Here is a 20244-nt window from a genome sequence, read left to right as displayed (position 1 = left end):
CCTAGTAAGGCAAAAACTGAAGCAGGTTTTGATCCTGTATTCCAGGGAAAAAAAAGTATATGGACCAATTTGATAATGAATGAGTGATGAATTAATAGCATCCAGGCTGAGAATGAAAGATAAGGGGGCTCAAAACCCTCAGCTTTTACGGAAGAACCTTAAATAACTAAATAAAGAGTCTGTGGGAAAATATGAAGTAGTGGCTGGTGTGCAATGTACATGGTTCACACATGTGCTAGGACACAAGAAGAACAGATGCATTACAGCAACGGAGACTTTGTTTTGACATGAAGGAGGGGAGAAAACCCAGGGTGTTGTGTGTAAGGACTGTTAAACATTGGAAAAAATTGCCTCAGTGACTCTTTGGTCCTCTTTAAGAGGAAGTTAGACAATTTACTATTAAGGATATTTGTAGTTGGATTGATCCTGCCCCAGGGCAAGAAGATTACTGTCTTTAGGTCTTTCCTAGTTGTTATCTTCAAGTCCATAGTTTTATAGTTGTGGCATTTCCCACTGGCTGTTCAATAGCTGTTCTTTTGTGCAGACTGTGTAATGAAATGCATCAGATTTGTCTTTTGTGCAATTACTAGCAAGTGTCCAGACTTGAAATGCAAGCCTGTAACCTACCTGAAGAACCCCGAAATCCTCAGAATGTCTGAATTAGACATATTCCAATTTTACTCATGAAGAAATCAAAGCCATAACTGATTAAGGTATCTGCCCATAAAGACACTGTGAACGAATGGGAAATGAGGTCTGAGAACTTAGGAGTCCTACTCAAGATTTTATGTTTAAAATTGTAAAAATAAAATAATGGTATGTTAAAAAAAACAAAACAAAACAAAAGACATAAGAAATAAGAAATAAGGCAGTGTCCCCTAGATCATAGAAACTGTAGTTCTCTCGCCATGAAATACATACAGGTCTACTTTGGAAGTATAGTTTACCAAAAAGTCCGTAATTCCAGTGCTGCAATTTCTTTTGACTAAATATAACATCCACCCAGCTCAAAAAGAAAAATCTTTTGAAGTACCTTTAGACAACTATTCAGAGTTTTAAAATATATACTCACTAAGGGTCCAGCAATCAGTCGTGGCTATTAATCACTCTGACAAAATCATTGATTTTCGTTCCTTCTTTCATGTTGCGTGGGAACAGCCTGAGTTAGATTACAAGATCTGAGAGAGGCGATAACGACAATAAGCAGGCTTTTGAGAGATTCTGAGCATCCTAGTGGATTACTGTCTATTTAACCTGTTAATGCACTCTTGGGTTTAGTTTTGGGAATCTGCTTTCTTTAGCAGCATGAATCTCATTTGTAAGCTGGTGAGACAGAGAATGTAGCCAATGTAGTACTGAGGTGTCAGATGTAATCAGATGTTGTACTCTCAGCAGGATGCTATAAATTGTACATATGTGATTCTACTGAAAAAGTTAATGAGTCCATATTTTGTGCCATATAAAAAGGCTATTAAGCAACACAATAAACTTCTGAAATAGCTAGAATTTAATCCTGATCAATAGGCAACTATGTTCACCAGGATTCTCTACCTAGTAACAAAGCACCCCGTGTGTCACAGAGGGACACCTTGAAAATTACAGAGTATTTTGTTAAACTTTTAGAGGTCTGCTAAACAAATAGCACATGCTAGTTACTGTTTCTCAAAGCAAATATATTCTTATCAGATTTCATTCTCTTACAGAGAATCAGGTCAACCTTGAAATGAATTAGTGTTGCTAGATATATGTCTACTAAAGCATCACTCTGCAGTAAGTCAGAGGCCTGCTTCTGTATATTCTTAGCTTATTCCCTTCATGGTTCCTAAACAAAAGTGTTTCCTTCTAAGTGTCCTAAACTTAAGAACATAGATCCTGCAGTCCTCTTTAACTTCAAACACATCTAAAATCCCACTGAAAGTATAATTTCATGCAAAATGAAAAGTATTGTACCTGCATGACTACCACCAACTACTAGTAAGTTATTCTTTCAAGCTGCGATTGCAGTGTCAGCGATGAAACCAGCTTTACGCTCCCCTCTGAGTTAAATAGGTAGAGCATCGTTATGCCTAAACCGCTGCACTGTATTTGAATCTGGTTATTGACCCACACATAAGAGAGGAAGCAGAAGGGTAGTGGTGCATTGTCAGGAACTGCCTGTAGGATGGGAGCTGCGTGATGGCTTTTCAGGAGTTGTTAACAAAATGGCGAATACACGGGTCTACCTCAGATGGGAGTGAAGTTACAGCAACAGCAGTGTTTGTCTGGGGGCTGCCCCAGGCTGTGGGGGGTGGGGGGGTGGGGTGGGGGGTGGGGGGGATTGTAGGTAAGGGGAGCTCTCGCAAGACATGTATGCAGGTCTCGCTGAGCTGGGCCAGCTGGTTAAGGCTGAGACGTGGTCTCTGTCCTCCTGTCAGCCTGGGATGGAAGTAACAGTACTCAGATGGGGAGTATGTACTGTGAAGAGCAGGGAAGCTATCCCAACAGGGAGAGCGGGCATCATGCTTCGGGGGGGATAGAGGTCAGTGCAGGATGGGGATGCTGGGCTGTGAGGCACTCTTCTACCTGTGCATTGAACAAATTCATGTGTTAAAAGCTAAATCAATTGCAAATCTGAGGTTCTAGCTCTTGCTAGTCTGCTAAAATAAAATATATATTTAAAAACCCTAACACTTTTTGGTTTATTCTGCTTCAAAAGTATTCTAATTTGTTTTTAAAAACAAACAGGGAAAAATTCAGAATTTTCTGAGCTTACTTTTTAGTAAGAAGGTGTTACTTGTCCAAAATGAAAATGCTTCATGTTTGTTCCAATTCTTGTTTTATTTTCACATATCACTACTGCACGCTCTTCTGTAGCAATATGTGGGGCCCTTTCCTTTTTTTAAACTAAACTCTTAGAACCTTTGCTAAATAGGCAAATGGCTGCAACTGCATAGTTGGACAAAACACCACTGACAAAGTCAGCTTATACAGCCTTAGGAAAATAAAAGCAAGGGTTAAGGAAAGTAAAATAGATTAAGGTGCTGATGCTTCAAAGTTAACTGGGAGGGACAGTCCACTGTATCGTAATGCTGCCCTCTTAAGGACAAAGAGAGCAAGGAGCTGGAGTACCTCTCGCATACAGGCCTACAACTTCTGTGTGACAGGTAAGATTTATCTCAGGTATTTTGACATAGTTCTCATGCCTTTATGTATGTTGCTGCACTCCGTTACGTTCCTTTCACCTGCCAGGGCATGTTAGTAGACTCCTTCACTCCAAAACTACACGGTGGTAAGAGCCTCTTCTGCACGGAAAGCAGGCATGAGGCACAACGAAAACCAAAATGCCCCTTAGTATGTCTAGAAAAGGCTTTGATGCACCAGATCTCACACGTGTTTCCTACAGATTGCTAAACCCGAGTGTGCCAAGCATGGACAGCACCTGCTGCCCTGTCCTGCCTGTCCCATGGGGGTCTCTGTACCCACCAGCAGCCCCGCCACCGTGCAGCACTGGCTGGGGAGCTGGGGGGAGTCCCTCCAGGTGGCCTTTCCGCCCCATGCCAAGGGATGCTGCCACTGCAGGAGGCGAGCCATGACACAAACACCTCTATCTCCTTCATCCTGACCAACTGGAAATTTCCCTTGCTAGGGCAGGATCTATGATTTTTCTCAGTGGATTATTACCACATATTTACAATATCAAATGATTACTGTGATGCATAAATTAGCCATGGGGAAACCTGAAATATTATCAGTTAGGACCTGATAACCCAAAAGGCAAACTTTAGTTATGTGGACATCTCTGAATGGTGCCATCAAACTTGAAAGACAGAACTGAAAAAGTAATTTGAAAGGATGCTGTTAACACATTAAGGTAGTTCAATTGTTACAGAGGATTTTGATTAAAGGCAGCTCCTTTCTGAGAAAGGCCCTAGAGTGGGATGTCAGTATGTTTAAAGGATTGATCTGAAAGGAAGAAACTGAGAGACAAAGCAACCCTTTTAAGACAAAAGAAAAAGAAATAAAATTTAGGAGTTCTGTGCTAGAAGTAAACAACTGAGACTTCCCTGTTATCAGGTTTGTGCTGTGAATGCTGAAGATGGTGATATTCTCTCATTTACCTTCGCTTTTCCCAGAACTGAAAACCAATTCTCTTCATCCATATTTTCTATATTTCTTGTTGTCATACTTCTAATTTAATCTTCAGTTTCATGTACCTGAAATTTAGCTTGCTGAATCTCTCCAGTGGTGTGTATTGTTCCTCACGCAAAGTGGTTTAAAATTAAATATGATTCGTACTTTTGTATTGCAGATTCTAAGACAGCTTGTCATTACTGCCAATATAATTGTTCAGCATTCACAAAATCTGGATTTTCAAGATTACATTCATTTGACAGGGAATACAGTGACCAGAGGGCTGGACTAGATGATCTTTAAAGGTTCCTTCCAACCTAAATTATCCTATGATTCTATGTTTTATGGGCACAGCAAGCAAAGTTATCAATTTAAAATGCCATAATCTAAACACAATTTTGGAAGCTACATGAGTCCTTTGGGGGGGAGGGGGGGGGGGGGGGGGGCGGTGCAGGGAGGTCAGTCAGAATTGTGGCCATTGACCTCAGTGAAGCAGGAATTTGTTTCATATTTCCTAAGGTGAACAGCTTTAGGAAGATAAATTGTCTTGTGCTCTGAGTTCCCAGGCTGCTACCTCATCCTGATAGTTGTAACCCCTGTTGTGTGTAAGATCCTGGATGCATCTTCCTCTATGCTCAGGTTTCACACCTGTTAATTTGGATGTATTTAAGTATATATGCATATATATATATTTATTGGACATACATATCTCTAAAACATATGTATGTACCATTGTGTATATATAATTTATGGTGTATATATATAATGTATGGTGTGCAATATATATATAATATACAATATATATAATAGCTGTTGTTCATGTATATACATACACAACAGCATTAGAAAGCATAATAATGTCTGTAAGATACCAGGAACCTGTGAAAGAAGGTACTATACAATGGGATGAGGTAAAATTATGCAATCCATTTCTTTCTTGCTTTGACACCTTAAGTGCTCACCCTGTCCTATTATTACCATTAATGAATTTTATTCCTGATTTCCATGTATTTTTCTGTCTAGTCCACTTTCTAATCTGATACTGAACTTCTCCGTAGAATTTTTAAACATATGCAATTGGTCATGTTATTTAAATTTCTCTCATCTGTGTCTATCTGAGCACAGCAAACTGGATTTCAATATGTAAGTACATTGTATCTCATTCAACTATTCGAATGCATTTTCAAAAGCATTTTGCTCTGGAATACGAAATTATCATTGAGCCATCCTGCAAAAATCAAATCATAATTTGGTATAATCAAAGCATAATTATTTTGATATAATCAGAACTGCTGCTGTGCACTGCTGCCATGGTTATGCACCCCAACACCCACCTGCAAAGCACAACCCTTACAGCTGTGCACAGGAAGGCAACACTGGCAAAGACAACTTGCATTAAATGTTTCATAACAACTTCTCTTAATTCAAATACGGTTTATGTTATTATTTTCATAGAAATAAAAGATTTTTTTAAAAATTATTTGCAACAAAACGAAGTTTTGAAGGTGTACAGGGAGACCAGAACTGCAGAGAGGACCAAGGGGCCCTGCAAGCACGGCTGCCAAGTGCAGCTATTTCAGCATCCCCAGGCCGGCCTTACTGCAGACTAGGTTCAAGTTCAGCCCCGGAGAAGAGAACGAAGCCACCCCAGCTCATCCGTTTGCTTGTCCCCAGACGCGGGGCTTCCTTTCAGCCAGCACCTTCTAACAGCACTGAGGCCACCCTTGTTGGGCAGGCGCCCATCAAAATACCCCTTTGACTCCGTTACGCGGGAGCAGACCGTACTCTTCCCCGTGTTGCCTCGGTTCCCGATTGCCAAAGCTGTCAGGAAGTTAAAAGGTAGGCAGTGATCTCCGGGATTTTGTTTTCCCACAGCTAAACACGCAGGGCAGCGTGGTTCACTGCGCGCCGCTTACAGCCTGCAGCGCTGCGCGCACCCTTGAGGAGGCCGCAGGAGCGGGGCCTGGCCCCTCACGGGGGGCGGGGGGGGCTGTCCCTGTGTCCCTGGCAGGGCACCCGAGCTGCAGCACCCGCCGCCGGGCTAGCGGCTGCCCCCGCCCCGCCGCCCCCGGCCCAGCACGGCCCCACCGGGCCGCCTACGCGGGACGCGCTCACCCCCCGACAGAGCCCTGGCAGCAACGCGGCCCCCCTGTTTCCGCGCCCGTTCTCAAGCGCACAGAGCCTCGGCGGGAAACGGACATTTTAAACCCGAGCGCGGAAGCACGCCTCCGGGCGACTGCCAGGCGCCCGCCTCTCCCAACCCCGCCTTCCCTGCCGGGGGCTCGGCCGCCCAGCTGCCCTGGAAGCCCCGGTTCGGCGGGGGAGGGTGCGCTCGCACCGGACCCAGACCCGGACCCCGCGCAGGTGAGGGCGGCCCCGCCGGGCGGGGCGGGGCGGGGGCGGGGCGGCTGCGACCGGCCCGCCCCGCGCCGCAGGAAGCACCGCCCTCGCGCCTTCCTCCCCCTCCTCCCCCTCCCCCTCCCCCCTCCTCCTCCCCCTCCTCCTCCTCCTCCGCCCGCCTCCGCGCGGCGGCCGCGGCGGTTCGGGGATGCAGCGGTACTTCTGCCTGGCGGACTGCGACGTGATGGGCTTCGACCTGGATCACACGCTCTGCCGGTACCACCTCCCGCAGAGCGCGCGGGTGAGTGCGGGGCGGCGCGGCACGGCTCGGCACGGCACGGCACGGCACGGCACGGCTCGGCACGGCACGGCACGGCACGGCTCGGCGCGGCACGGGAGCCGCGGGCCGGGGCCCCCCCGCTCCGTCCCGCTCCGCCCCGCCCCGCTCGCCTCCGCCTGCCCAAGCGAAAGGGAAAGTGCCGGGAAGCGGGGCGGCGGGTCCTGGGGGGCGCGGGCGGCCGGGACCCCCGCTGGGGGCAGCGATCCTGAGTCTGCTGGCGCGGGTACCCGTGGAGGAACCCGAAAAGCCAAGGGCAGCACAAGTGCGTGTTCGCCGGCCGCTTGCTCGCAGGCCTGTGCCCGCGGGGGGGACAGCCATGTCTTCCTCCTTGAGCGTGGTGCCGCCTGGCAGCTTCCGAACGGTAGCGGCGCTGAGGGAAAGGTAGAGACCCCCCCGAATGTGGAGGTGCTGCAGACAGGGTGACAGGAGCCCGCGGCGCTCGCCGCAGGTGACCTTTGCAAAGTTTCTGGTGCTTAAAATAAATCGCCGAGCTTAAAGGCAGCCAGCATCTCTGGCTTAGAGGCAGCATCCCTGTTGTGCCTTACGGAGAGGAACTACTGTCATGTGCTGTGCCTTCCCGCCCTGAGCACTGTTGGGGTTTTTTTCGAAAAAAAAAAAAAAAAAGGACATTATTAAAGGACATTGACTCATCCTTCGTCGTTGATGTCAGGACTTTGCCACAGAGCTGTCCAGTGTCATGGAGCTCGTGTTGTCCCCTTCTCCCCTTTTATTTGCCTCCATTCACCTACAATATGTTTTACACTGTACAGGATTCCTACGCCAATTGCCAGATACTTCAGCATTTGATATAGAAACAAATGTTTATGAGGTATCCCGTTTATAAATAGGCATGGTTCGGTGTGTACTGTGTTGAAAAATCGCATTGCTTCCTTTAGCTGTGTGTGACTTTATGTAGAGAGGCATCTTCCTAGCAAAAGAGGGTTCAATAGTAGCAAGTTATAAAATGTACATGCTCTTAAGTTCAGGCTGGAAGCTACAACTCTAGGCTTACCTTCCATGTTCCTTCTGTTGTGCCACACACATTACACCTTATACAGGTACATTCTTCCTAATAAGGATTTTTGCCTGTCAGAGGCAAACGTCAGATAATGTATAACTAGAGTTTCAAAACAAAACAACAACCGAAGAAAAGAATAGAAAAAAAAAACCAAAAAATATTTACTGTTGTTCACTCTGCATCTTCTCACAGCACACAGACTGACACATGCCCATTTCCTGCTTCCTTATCTATTGGAAATAAAAAATACTTTCAAAGGCTGACAGGCACAGCGGAAAGTGCAGTTAGTGCTTACTCTTTCAGCGCTGGCCTTCATATTAGTCTTTCTCAGACATTATTCATATTCATTCCAAGATCAGCTTTTGTAATTAAAAAAAAAAGGCCAGGGAACAGCTTTAATGAAAGAACCATGAGAAAAAGGGAGCAATTACTATTTCTGGATGGTCTTTTAAGGACCTGGCAGCATCTGCATAGATCTTGTACAACTTTACCAGCACATTACACTAATAAATTGCTGACTGATGACCAAGCTTTAGCAGAGTTCTTTCTGAACTTAGAAGTAGTAGCAATTCACTTAGTAGTTGCCTGCCTCCTTCAAAAATATGTTCCTTTGAATACTTTTAAAATATCCCCTAAGGTTAGTTGTTTATTGGTTTGGAATTTGCTTGTTCAGTCTTGGTAACTATGACATTTAAAATTAAAAAAAAAACAAACAAAAATAGGTTGGGAAACGGAAGTACTGACTAGTCTTAAGTACTTACCATCTTTGTTTCCCAACAGTCTTGAAGCACAGGGGCAATAAGGTAGAATGCTGTAAACTTGGTTAGGCTGGACATATAGCACCAGAACTGCTGTGTGAGCGTCTTGAGCTGTTTTCCATCTGTGACAGAAACAATCTCGGGCACTATTTCCCAGAAGCAGAGGCAGTGGGACAGGGCCTCTAGCTCCCTGGTTTGATTTTGCTAAGGAGGCACCAACACTGGTGTCTTGTCTCTTTCCAAAGAAGCAGTAACTTTGGTCCCATTTAATCAATATAATTAATGCATATATTTTTTTCATTTGTAGCTAATATATGATAGTTTTGCCCAGTATCTGGTAATGGAGAAGGGTTATGACAAAGACTTGCTGACTCTAGCTCCAGACAGCTTGGACTTCTGGTGAGTACGTTGAAAAAAAACAAGAAACTTTCTTCATAACTTCCTTTATGCCATAATTTTTTACAAAGCTTGGAAAACAGCTTCTCTTATTAGGTAGTTGTTATGATTGTCAAACCCAACAAAATTACAGTTTTAAATACTTGTTCGAACAAGTATTTGTCACGGGATACTTCTAACATGGTATTTTGAAGAGAGAACTGAGCATTCAAGCTTGATTTGTGCTTTCAGCTGTTTAGACACAAGCCTTTTAGTCTGATTTACTCTCTTATTTTATCTCTTTACTATCTTATTTTATCTCCTTTGTCTTCTACCTTCAATTCAACTGGAAAATCCAGTAACCATCAGAATTCAGTAATTTTTATTTTGACAGATGTGGTTTCATTTGTGTAAGGCAAAATAACCTCAACAGCCTTCTGAGGAACTGAGGAAAGGTGGTGTGCCAGGAGGTAGTCCTTGGGTGGCATGTCATGCGTAAAGCTGTGAGGCAGAAGACTGAAATGCAAGTTTCTGCTCTGAGCTCAGTGGTCTCTGGGCAGGAGCTTAAGCATGAATCTGTGATCTTCCAACTTTAACAGGTTATAATCTAGGCCACGAAGGTGGGGACTTGATGCCCAGGTAATCACTACATTTTTTAAGAGAAACACAGGGGGAATTGAATAATGGATGTATTATTGTATAACAGTTTTGATCATTTTTTTTTTACAATTCTGCATTTGACTGAACAGTTTTCAACAAGATTGTTTTCAACTTCCATAAAACAAGCGATGTATCTGTATTTCTCATATTTTGAGGTCTCTGATATGTAAAATCCTTTGTTAAGATCTAGATATCTCAGCCTCGGTCCCTTATTGGAGCTGGGAGGTCCATGAATGTGGACCTGCGAGCCTGCAGTGTTGGTAGCTGCGTGTCAGTTTCTCACCCAGGTGTCCTTTGTGAAGGGGTGGGGTCCACTTGCTGCCTTCATGGCATATCTTCTTTTCTTTGGGTACCTCATAAAGGAGGATGAAGATGCCACTACTTTTTCAGTATTGTTTATACATTATTATTTTAGCCACTGAACTCTGAATGAATTTTTCAAATAACCCAAGTGAATGTAGATTAAATTATCTGGAAGGTATAGATTTACCAGGAGAGTTGGGAACTCCTGTTATCTGTCGTATGCTGTCAACTCTTCACTTTGTCAGTGCTGGCTAACATGGCAGTGCTTCTGCTTTATGTGTTCCTTGGATATGCAGTTGCCTCATTTAGAATGATGTTCTAGCCCTCTGTCCCTTAATAACTGGTGTTACCAGTCTAGTAATAATAAAAACTTATTTCTTTAATGGAAGTGGCTTAAATATCACATTTCTTAGTTGTATGTGTTTGGACCTTAATCCTCCAACCTTATCTGTATGAACAGTCACTGAACAATGGAACTGTATTTATTTAGTAGGAATTTGCTATGTAAGTGAAATGCAGTCCTCATGGTAGTAATAAAGTATTTCCATATATAAAGTATTGTTAAAAAATGGAAATATTTGAAGGGTTGTGACTTTGTTTGCTTTGTGTAGCATCATTGTGTAGCTTCTGTAGCTGCATTTTGCTGATATAACTAGGCATTCCTCTGAAAGCGTTAATTGTTCATTTCTTCCTTAAAATCATTCTTAGTTGCAAAGGCTTGGTGTTGGACATCGAAGAAGGAAACTTTGTGAAGCTTGCAGAAGATGGAACAGTTTTGAGGTAATATTGACAGTAAGTTTATGTATTTAAACAAATACCAAAATCTTATCCTTTTTCTGAAAGCCATTTCTTAGTTTTATGAAATATTTAAATACTAATTTCAACATATATTTATTTATTAGATGTAAAAGTTTAAATACTCTTTGGTAATGTGGTGCTCAGTCTCTCTTAATGTTGTGTAGGCAGTCTAGTTAGCTGCTAGTAAAGAGTATCTCTGTTTTAATAAATATCTAAGACTCTGAGGGCATACTGATCTTGAAAGTAAATTCACTTTTTCAGTGGCTACCAGTGTACTTTTAGTTCAGTTCTCCTAAGATCCAGGATAATGTTTTTCTTTGGATTGTGAGCAACCTGACTGAGTCAGCGCTCCCATCATTAGCATTAGTCATTAGCACTACTATCTTTGTACCATACACATTCAGAATTTTGCAGGCTTAGAACATATAATTTCAATAGCCTGAGGTAAATTAAACACAGAAACTGACAACCAACATTCTGGGTTTATTTCCTCTTAAAAGCTATGTTTTGCCTTCAGTCATCATTTCAGTATATCCTTAGTTCCTCCTTCCTTCCTTTTTTTTTTTTTTTTTTTTTTTTAGACGTGGAAGACTGCTATTTTGAATCACAAATCTGAAAAGTAGATATACCTAAGTATATCAGTCCCTGTCCTGTTTCCCCCTTATTTTTTTCCAGGATGAAAGTCTGTGTAATTTAGTATGCAAGATAGACTCTACTGCTTTGATTGGTGTTTTTTTCTGATAGTATGTGGGAGAAGGAGCTTGAAGATGCTAGGGAAGGTCGGATCTTATTGAAAGAAGGGAAGAAATTCCTGTGTGCCTCTGCTGTGTAACCCAAAATTCATTTAGTACCATGGATTTCAGAGTGCTAAATGCAAAATTCAAGACTAGAGGGTATACCACATTACAGGGAAGAGTGATATAGGATTAGTTCTCCTAGCATTGCCTGCATTTGCTTCAAAACTAGATTCTGTGCATTCTTTTGAGGCCTAATTTGATGGTCAAGCTAGTTGATTTTTATCCCTAAAAAGGCTTCTGCACACTTCTGTATTACACAGCTGCTTGCAGAGCTCAAACTAGCACTTTTCCATAGCTCTGCCCTGCATTCTGTGAATGTTACCAGGCTTCAGAATGATGTATAGGCTTTCTGTACTGTGTTTTATTGTGCAGCGTATATTGATAGTTCAAGTATAGCGAGTGTCCTCACACAATTGAGAACATTCGAGCAATACAGAGTGATTGTGTTAGCAGGTGAGGCACAGTAGCTGTGCCCCCAGCCAACCAAACCTCTGTGTAGTAAGGCTTTTATTGAGGACTGCAATGTATATGACAAAAGCTTAGGTTCTGGGAAACTTCTAAGTTATAAAGAGAGTTACTTTTGATCAACTTGCATGTACTTCAGTGTTCAGTTGCAATGCATTATTTTACACAAGGAGTAGTTTGGCTGTTTTTAACCTTTTTTTGGTTTGTTTTGTTTTTTTAACGAATAACCAAATGCATCGAATAGGGCAAGCCATGGTACAAGGAGCATGACACCTGAAGAGCTCCTGGAGACATACGGAAGGAAGGAGTGGAAGCACTTTAATACAGTCAGTGGCATGGTTTCCCGCTCAGGTAGCTATACCTTAGCACATCCTCTTCTTTGAAATTGCTCTGGCCCCTTCAGTGCCTCATACTTCTTACCACAAATATGTAAAAATACTTGAACTGAGAATTATTGGAATAGGTGAGGGTTTTGTTATTTTCAACTTCTAATACTAGAGTTCAACTTAAATTTAGGTCACCAATGATGAGACAAATGAGCTGACATAGGTGTGTTTTGGTTATAGAGATGGGCACATTGTTCCTTGATGAAGTAGGCTGATAATCACAGTCTGTCTCATTTAGGACATGTCAAATCTTAATTTTTCTTAACCGTTGACTCATTATCATCCGTGCTGTTACTGGAGCCCTAGGTGCAGGTGCAGAGAACAGCGTGGGTCTGGAAACAAAACTACTCCTCCTGCAACTGAAATTTCTTGATTTTAAAATGGGAGTCACTTTGAAGGCGCTGTGGCTAGGTTTGCGTTGTGGGTCTGTACTTCCTCTCTGTTTTACTTTGATCTTGGCAATTGTGAGTAATACACATACAGTGCTCAGTTAAGTTGCATTGTGCTATGTAATGGAGGTATTTTCCTTATGATTTTTCTGACACAAACTTGTTTGTGATGCTTATTATGAACTGCAGGTGATCTTTTGCAACAAGGTACAAGAGAGGGGTTTTTTGCTTCATAGAGCACATGTGCCTTTCTTTTTCACTGAAAAGTGCACTTGGTCTCTCTTCTGAATGTTAATCCCCGTTTTGCTCACTTGCTCTTTAATATATCTAAGAGACAGCATAGACAAGGTCATGAATACAAAAAAAAAAAAAAAAATCACTAGTTAAGTCATTTTGCTCCTAGGAGAGAGTTGTTGAACATGACCTCGGTCTGGGGGGACATTTGCACCTCCTGATTTAGTTCTGTTTTGTGGGGGTCATGTAATAGTGTGGACATGCTTCCAGTTGCACTAAGACACTGTCTGCGGTGTTTGTGTGCAAAGGGCAAGGCTATGTGTGAGACGTGTCCAAATGTTTCTGAAACAACTTCTCAAACCCTTTATTTGTCTTTCCACTGTTAGGGAAATAGATATTTTAGAAGAGTTGAATGATACTGTCCTGACTCTTAAAATTCATCGTTCTCTCCCATCTCTTCCACCTTAAGTTTTAGAACCTTAAAATGTAATTTTAAAATCTCACTGCCTTGATATAGATGAACAACTTTCAGTTACCAATTATGAGAAGCAAAAGTGGGGATAAAGGCTAACAAAGATTGGGAAGCAGATAATGCTTGTTACCAGTAAAATCCAAATAGGAGCTTATATTCTTATTTAAATGTGGTTTTTATTTGTGATTAAAGCATACAGTATGGATTAAAAAATTTAGGTTGTTTTGTTGTTTTTTTTCCAGCTAAATACTATTTATATGATAACTATTTTGACCTGCCAGGAGCTTTCTTGTGTGCAAGGGTTGTGGACAGCTTAGATCAGGTAAGAACTGTATTGTTTGAAACTAAGTATTGCATTATCATTCTCTTACCCACCACAGATCTTGTATATATTATTAAATGCGTACAAATAGAGTATTGAACAACATCAAGGTTTTTAGCTTTTTTTTTTTGTTTGTTTGGAATTTTTCATATTGGACTTGGTGTGTTGGCTCCAAAGGTATTGTGAGCTACATGGCATGTTCAAAATACATGTACTTCCACCAGAGGGCACAAATAACTAGGATACGACTAGAAACGCACTGTTTTCTCAAGTTCACCCTGCAATATGTAGAATATAGTTCTTAACATCTCCTTTAATTATACTTGATGATACTTCAATTAAATCTAATGCGAGTCTTCTGAATGACATGGTTTCCTAATTTGCAAAGTGTTAATGGATTGAAAGCTTCATTCCATGCTTTTTTAAACTTGTTTTTGTCTTAAATATATTGATCTGTGTACACAGATGTACACCTCTAGAATAATACGATTTTTTTTTTTCTCTGCTAAACAGTAGGTTATATTCTCAAGGCATAAAATGCAATTGCTTGAACATTTTTCAGTGCTTTTTAGACAGAATGTCCTAAATCCTACCTTTGAAGTTTGATGCTAATTGATTTGATTGTGTTAAAAAAGGCTTGAATCTTTAATTTGTGTGCAGCTGGGAGTAGGAGGGGTTTCTTCTCATACACAAGTATATTGATGTCAGAGTACTGATGTCGTCTTCTAGCTAAAGATACCAGAGCACTACAGCACTGAAAATTGTCAATACTAAACTTTGTCTGCAGAGTGAAATCCAGAGCTGTGGGATGGGTATCAGAGATTGCTTTGGGTATCAGCTGACTTGATGCTTTAGCTTCCACTCCAAAATAGCATGCTTAGGGGATTGCTGCCTAAGTCCAAGTGCTGCATGAAGAGTTAGCTAAAGCTAGCTTATCAGGAAGCACTGAGGAGGGGTGCACTGTAAGACTCTTAACTTTGTGCCTGATTAATCTCCTTCCTCTAAGCTGTTCACAGCTTAGAACTCTATCTGAGATGTAACACCTGTGTTGTATTACTTTCTTTTGTATTTAATTTAGACTTGGCACAGAATCATCTATTTATTGAGAGAGGAAGCATGTCATAGCATGTGTGTAGTAAGCTTTCAAATTCAGTTACTAGTTCATGAGCTGGAGCGTTGACCCTGGATCAGTGCTGTCTTCAGCCAGAGAGATTTCAACCTGTGCTGTTTCTCCAAAGAGCTACCAGAAGTGGGTCATGAACCCTCTTTATCTAGAGCTAGCAGTTCCTGAATATTTTACTGAATGTTGGTGGGCTACGGTAATTCCAGGGAAAGTTAGCATCAGCTAGATGAGCAAGATGAAAGGCAGGAGCTGGTAGTTCTCTCCAGCGCTCATACCTGCAAAATCCTGCATCCTAGCATCCTAAGGGTTAGAAACCATCACATTTTCTTCCACATTTCTAAAGGGAAATAGAGGCTTCTGTTTCATGTTCTGGGAACTTGTTTAGTAAAGACTACTCTCTTACATTTTCCAGACACTGTTCTAGAATCAGGAAAGCTTTCTACTGGAAACAGATGGGAGAACTGCTAGGTTTGGATTCAAAATGAGTTTAAATATGAGTTGGATGCTGGCCTGCTCTACACTGTTAAAAATGAATCTGCTTTTGCTGTATCCAGAGCCAGAACTCTTATGTATTTTCAGACAAAGCAGAGGAGCTTCTTGGTGTTTTGGATCTTCACACTGAAAAGCTACACAAAGTCCTGCTTTATCTGGTAGCTAATGAAAGCACATTTGACAGTTACACCAAAATAATGGCGGACTGCACGGGCATGCACAGAATTTTCTTCCTGCTTTCTGGCAATTGGTCTGTTTTCTTGTACATCTCATATGCAACGGCTGTAGATTTGCAAGCAATTTGTTTGACAATTATTTTAGTCTTCTCTGAAGTCAAATGTTTTGAAGGAAGTGTACCCACTTTTAAACTTGTATCCATCTGTCCTCAAAACAGGGCTCTGAGAAACTGTTAGCTCATTGCACTGTTTGGTTTTTTTTTAAAGAAACAAAAAAAACCAAAACTCCAAACTAAGGAGCAAGTCAACCACATGGAGTATGAGGGGGGCGGACATTTGAATTTGTCTGTCTCTAGATTAGTGCTAGTGCCATTGCCACTAGACAGACAGGTACACCCTAGCACCACCTGAACATGGCTTTGAATAATGACCTTGGTTACCAGCTAACTGAAGTTTGACATATATGAAACCTTTTCTTTTAGTTTTTAGTTCTTTTATGTATTTCTGGGGCTGTTTGCTATAGGGACAGATTAAAAAAAATATTTGAAAGCCACAGCATTGTATCTTTCCTGCTCTTAACCTGTAGAGCTGGTGGATGGTAAGCAGACTGTCATAGTGCTTGTCAGTCATGCACAAAAAACCTTGTTTGTGTGACTTACTGGTTTTGAAATTGAGTGGATCATTCCTCTGGAAGCCTCCATGGCAGATTAGGCCCAAAATAGCAGTTTACTTCAGTATATATAAACTACATGGGTTTTGTTGGCAATGTTAAGGGTTTGTGGTTTTTTTCAGTTTCTGAATATTTCCCTCTCTAGAAGATGCTTTATGCTTACAAAATGGTTATTGTTCAGGTATCAATGCAGTGGTAGGGACACAGAAGGTGCCAATGCCATGAAATCTGTTAACAGTTACCTTGAAATTTATCGTAAGGTAGGTGTTGAAAGCCTGTAACGACACTTACAAAGATACTTCCCATGGTATACAAACTCAAAGAGACTGTACCACCTGCTTTACTGCTGCCAGGTTAGCTTGTAACTCTGAGCATCTCTTAAGGGATCCATAGCTGATCCTCTGCTCTGTAATACTGGGTGGCTGTGTAATTGCATCTGTTTAATACAGCACTCCTAAAATTCATGGAGTTTGAGAGTGCTGTGGCACTCAGCTCGTTGGGAAGCTTTTCCTCTCCCTTAGTGAGATGCTGAAAGGACTGTTGAGGTCAGCTGGAGCTCTTCTGTGCCTGGGCAGCTTTCTAGGAATGGCGAGAAACTCTTCACAAGCACAGATCGCCTTCCCCTGTCCTTCTGCCAGAGCTGGGGTTTGGCAGTCTGCAGAGCACAATGCAATGCAGTGCTGCTCAGCCTGGCTTCTGGATGGATGTTTGATACAGCATTTGGAGTGGAGTTGTTGGCAGAAGGGCATTACCTCTAAATTATAGCAAAGGAGTTTGCTGGTTCTGAGGGTGGAAGGTGATATGGATGCCAGGCTGTAGATAATGTCAACCTGCTAATTAAGTACTGTATCTGCAGCTTTAGGCACTTCTTTTTCCCAAATGTCACTGGGGATGGCTCATTCAGTAAGTTGCTATTCTGTCTAATGCCCCCTTTTGCTGCAATGTTTTAGAGTTCCTCACAAATATTAATCCTTTCTCCTTTTGCCTTCCTCCCCCCACCTCAGCCATAACCTTCTTAAGTAGGGAGATAATTTGTCTGTGGTTACCCAAAGTTAAGCTGGGTACTACTGAGTCCTGAATCCTACTGTCTAAGACTGTTTTACTCCAAATACTTATGCTTATTAATGGCATTGCTGTCACTGCTTCAGTATGAAAGCTCAAAATAGCTGATACTTAATATAATGACTAGGTTCCTTTTGACACTTACAGCATGATGGTCAGAAAAAGTATGACTTCTGGAAGGACATGGTGGCTGCTATCCAGCATAATTATAAAATAACAGCTTTTAAAGGTAAGTGGGTTCACTGAAAACTTACTATAATAGCTGAAAATATTACATGCGCTTGCCAGAGCAAATAACATTTGCAAATACACTGTAGGCTACTCGACACAGCTTTTACTTTTCAAACTTACAAATAGTTGTATAGCAGACATGTTTATCCTGGAGTAGAACATCTTTATGACTACTGTTTCTATTTCATTTAGTTGAAACTGTTTTGCTGTCTTTAGTAACATTTGTGATGTGCTACTTCACTGAATTTAGAGGAAAAATGATTTCTCACAGTGATTGGTATTGTAATGTGGATAAACTTGAACTGTATCTTGATTCTATTCCTTTGATTGTAATAATTCCTTATGTTCTTGTAATCATAAATATTTGGTATTTTTCTTTAGCATTCTAGTTTTGGTTAGAATTCCTCATATAGTATTGACACAGTAGTGAGGAGATAGTTATTTTGTTATAAGCTTACTAAAAATTGCAGAAATAATAGCCTTTCCTCACCCAAAGCCAGCCTTATAATAGTGTAATATAAATTAGATTTGGAGATCTTGGCTACCCTTCAGCTAGAAATTATTTCCCTTCTTTCAAAGAGTAAACTTCAGAATTTCTGTTAGGCATATGAAATAGTTGATAGTAAAAGCTAACAATCTTGTGTGTGCACACACAGTTAATTGAAATTATTTTTAACCATGGTTTTTTGTAAAAAAAAATGTTATGCAGCTCAGTTCAGAATCCTGTAGCATTTTGCTGACAGCGTTTTCTGGTAGAATTGCCTCTGTTAATGCAACATTCATTAGGCACAAGTGTAGTTTGGACCCTCTTAAAACTTATTTGTTCAACCAGAGCTGTAATACTTGCTGTATTCCTTTGAAATGTAATGGACAAAATTGTCTCAGAGAAGCTCCAAACAGAAACAGAAATTGACTTCAGGATGCATATTGTAAAAGACAGCAAAACATTACTAAAATGCTTTGGTTGTTGTTACAGTGTTTCCATTGGAGCTTAGAGTATGATTGGTAGTTAAGGGTTCTTCTAGGAACTCATTCATACATGGAATAAACGTATCCTTTGTTTTCTGCTGATATTAAACCAATCCAAATCAACTGTAACTATTTTTTTGGCATTTTTGTTAGTTCTTTTTTCAAATCATGAAAGCCTATTGTTTTAAAAGGTATGGATCCTGCAGCATTTGGCAAGAAGAATAATTTTTAAAAGTGTTCTTTGGAAATGAATTAGATCAAACAAAATTTAGTCTGATCTTTGAACTCACTTAAATAATTGCTCAGTTTTATTTATATGTAAGTGTCTGCTTGTGTGTACATGTGTATGTTTATGCATATACCTACCTATCAAGTATCTCTTTGTATACGTAAGCATGGAATCTGCGTACAAACAGATGTGTGATAAGACTTAATCCTTTCTAACTCCTATCAGAATTGGTACCTAATTTAATACACCTCATTCTCTGTTATAAGAGTCATGAGGCACATGCACAACAGCGTTGAAAATGTAAGAAAATATAGTAACTGATAGGCATGAGTTATTTTGGATAAAGCTCTGTAAAATCAGAAGTGAAATGGTGTAGATTTTATACCCTACTTAAATATTTTAATGCGTGATGCATGACAAAGCACAGCATTTTCACTTTGACAGGCTTCATAGTGGTCTTATTTTCCTTTTAATAACATGGTCCGGTAGATAAAGCACTGAACAGGGAGTCAGAAGAACCAGAGATAATTTCTTCCTTTATCACCTACCTGTGATATTCCAATGGAGCGTGTCTTTTTGCTTCAGGTCACTCTGTGAAATGAGAATAATGGTACTAGTCTTCTGTCACAAGTTTGTGGCAGAGATATTTTTTTTTACCTTTTTTTCTTTCTCAGTTGCAAACTTAACATAACTTCCTGAAGAATCTTAAACCTGGCTCCAGCCCAACATCTACATGCCAGGAAGCCCCACGGTCTTTCTTAGCCGAGAACCTGGCCTGAAGACCACAGCTTCTTGACTTAACTCTGCCCTCATGCCTTGTAGAGGGTTTAACCCTTTAGAGAAAAGCAGAGCTTATTAGCAGTTAGTCAAGGTAAAATATCCAAAGCAAACTTACTAAGCCATCAGTTGAGGAGACACAAAGTTCCCAAGTCAAATGCTGTCTTAGTAGTGCCATTGTCGGTGATGGAGCAGAACGACTGACCGTTTATTTTTTCAACGCTATTAAAGTATTTGCAATTTGCTTTGGTTTGTTGTCGATATGCCCTTATTTCTCTGTCCCTTCTCTTTCTCATGATTTCTTTGATCAGGTGTCTGGTGAATTTTGCTTTTCATTGTCTTAGCTGTGGTAATTGCCTTAGATAATTGCCCTATGATATTTTTTTTGGATGGCTTTTTCAGATAGGCATGACTGTCCTGACTCAGCTTAATGAAGGGTATTAACCTACTCATCTACTTGTAAAGAAGTGAAGAACTGAGGTTTGCAAAGGGAAAGTTAGAGGGTTCCAAAATAGGCTTGTGCTATTTAGACCTTCCTTTGTGAAGAATAATTCCAAAAACTGAGAGAATCTATTAAACATACTATCAGAAAAACATGATGTCAGATAGTAATGAACACAGATACTCGTACTTGCAAAATGGTAATTTCAAATTTAATAATACCTGCAAGAATGTCCTCTGCAATTGATACCCAAGTTGAGCACTAAATTACTTGAGAATCCTTTTTGTAAGTCTTTCTTATTTTTTC

The 20244-nt window shown here is 41.0% G+C and overlaps 1 protein-coding gene across 2 annotated transcripts in view; it reads left to right on the top strand.

Annotated features, from left to right (window-relative positions):
- Positions 1 to 6523: 6523 nt before the first annotated feature.
- Positions 6524 to 20244, top strand: part of NT5DC1 (5'-nucleotidase domain containing 1) — a 148574-nt gene continuing 134853 nt past the window's right edge. For both annotated transcript variants that reach the window (XM_056342333.1, XM_056342334.1), the window contains exons 1-6: positions 6524 to 6751; positions 8874 to 8965; positions 10613 to 10684; positions 12209 to 12315; positions 13688 to 13767; positions 17438 to 17519. In XM_056342333.1, the coding sequence (XP_056198308.1) occupies positions 6659 to 6751; positions 8874 to 8965; positions 10613 to 10684; positions 12209 to 12315; positions 13688 to 13767; positions 17438 to 17519 (526 nt within the window). In that variant the 5' untranslated portion in view covers positions 6524 to 6658. The remainder of the gene's footprint in view (positions 6752 to 8873; positions 8966 to 10612; positions 10685 to 12208; positions 12316 to 13687; positions 13768 to 17437; positions 17520 to 20244) is intronic.

The sequence above is a fragment of the Falco biarmicus genome, chromosome 6 (assembly GCF_023638135.1).
Source record: "Falco biarmicus isolate bFalBia1 chromosome 6, bFalBia1.pri, whole genome shotgun sequence".
Lineage (NCBI taxonomy): Eukaryota > Metazoa > Chordata > Aves > Falconiformes > Falconidae > Falco > Falco biarmicus.
The sequence above is the reverse complement of the archived record's forward strand: the minus strand, read 5'-3'. Positions and strand labels throughout refer to the sequence as shown.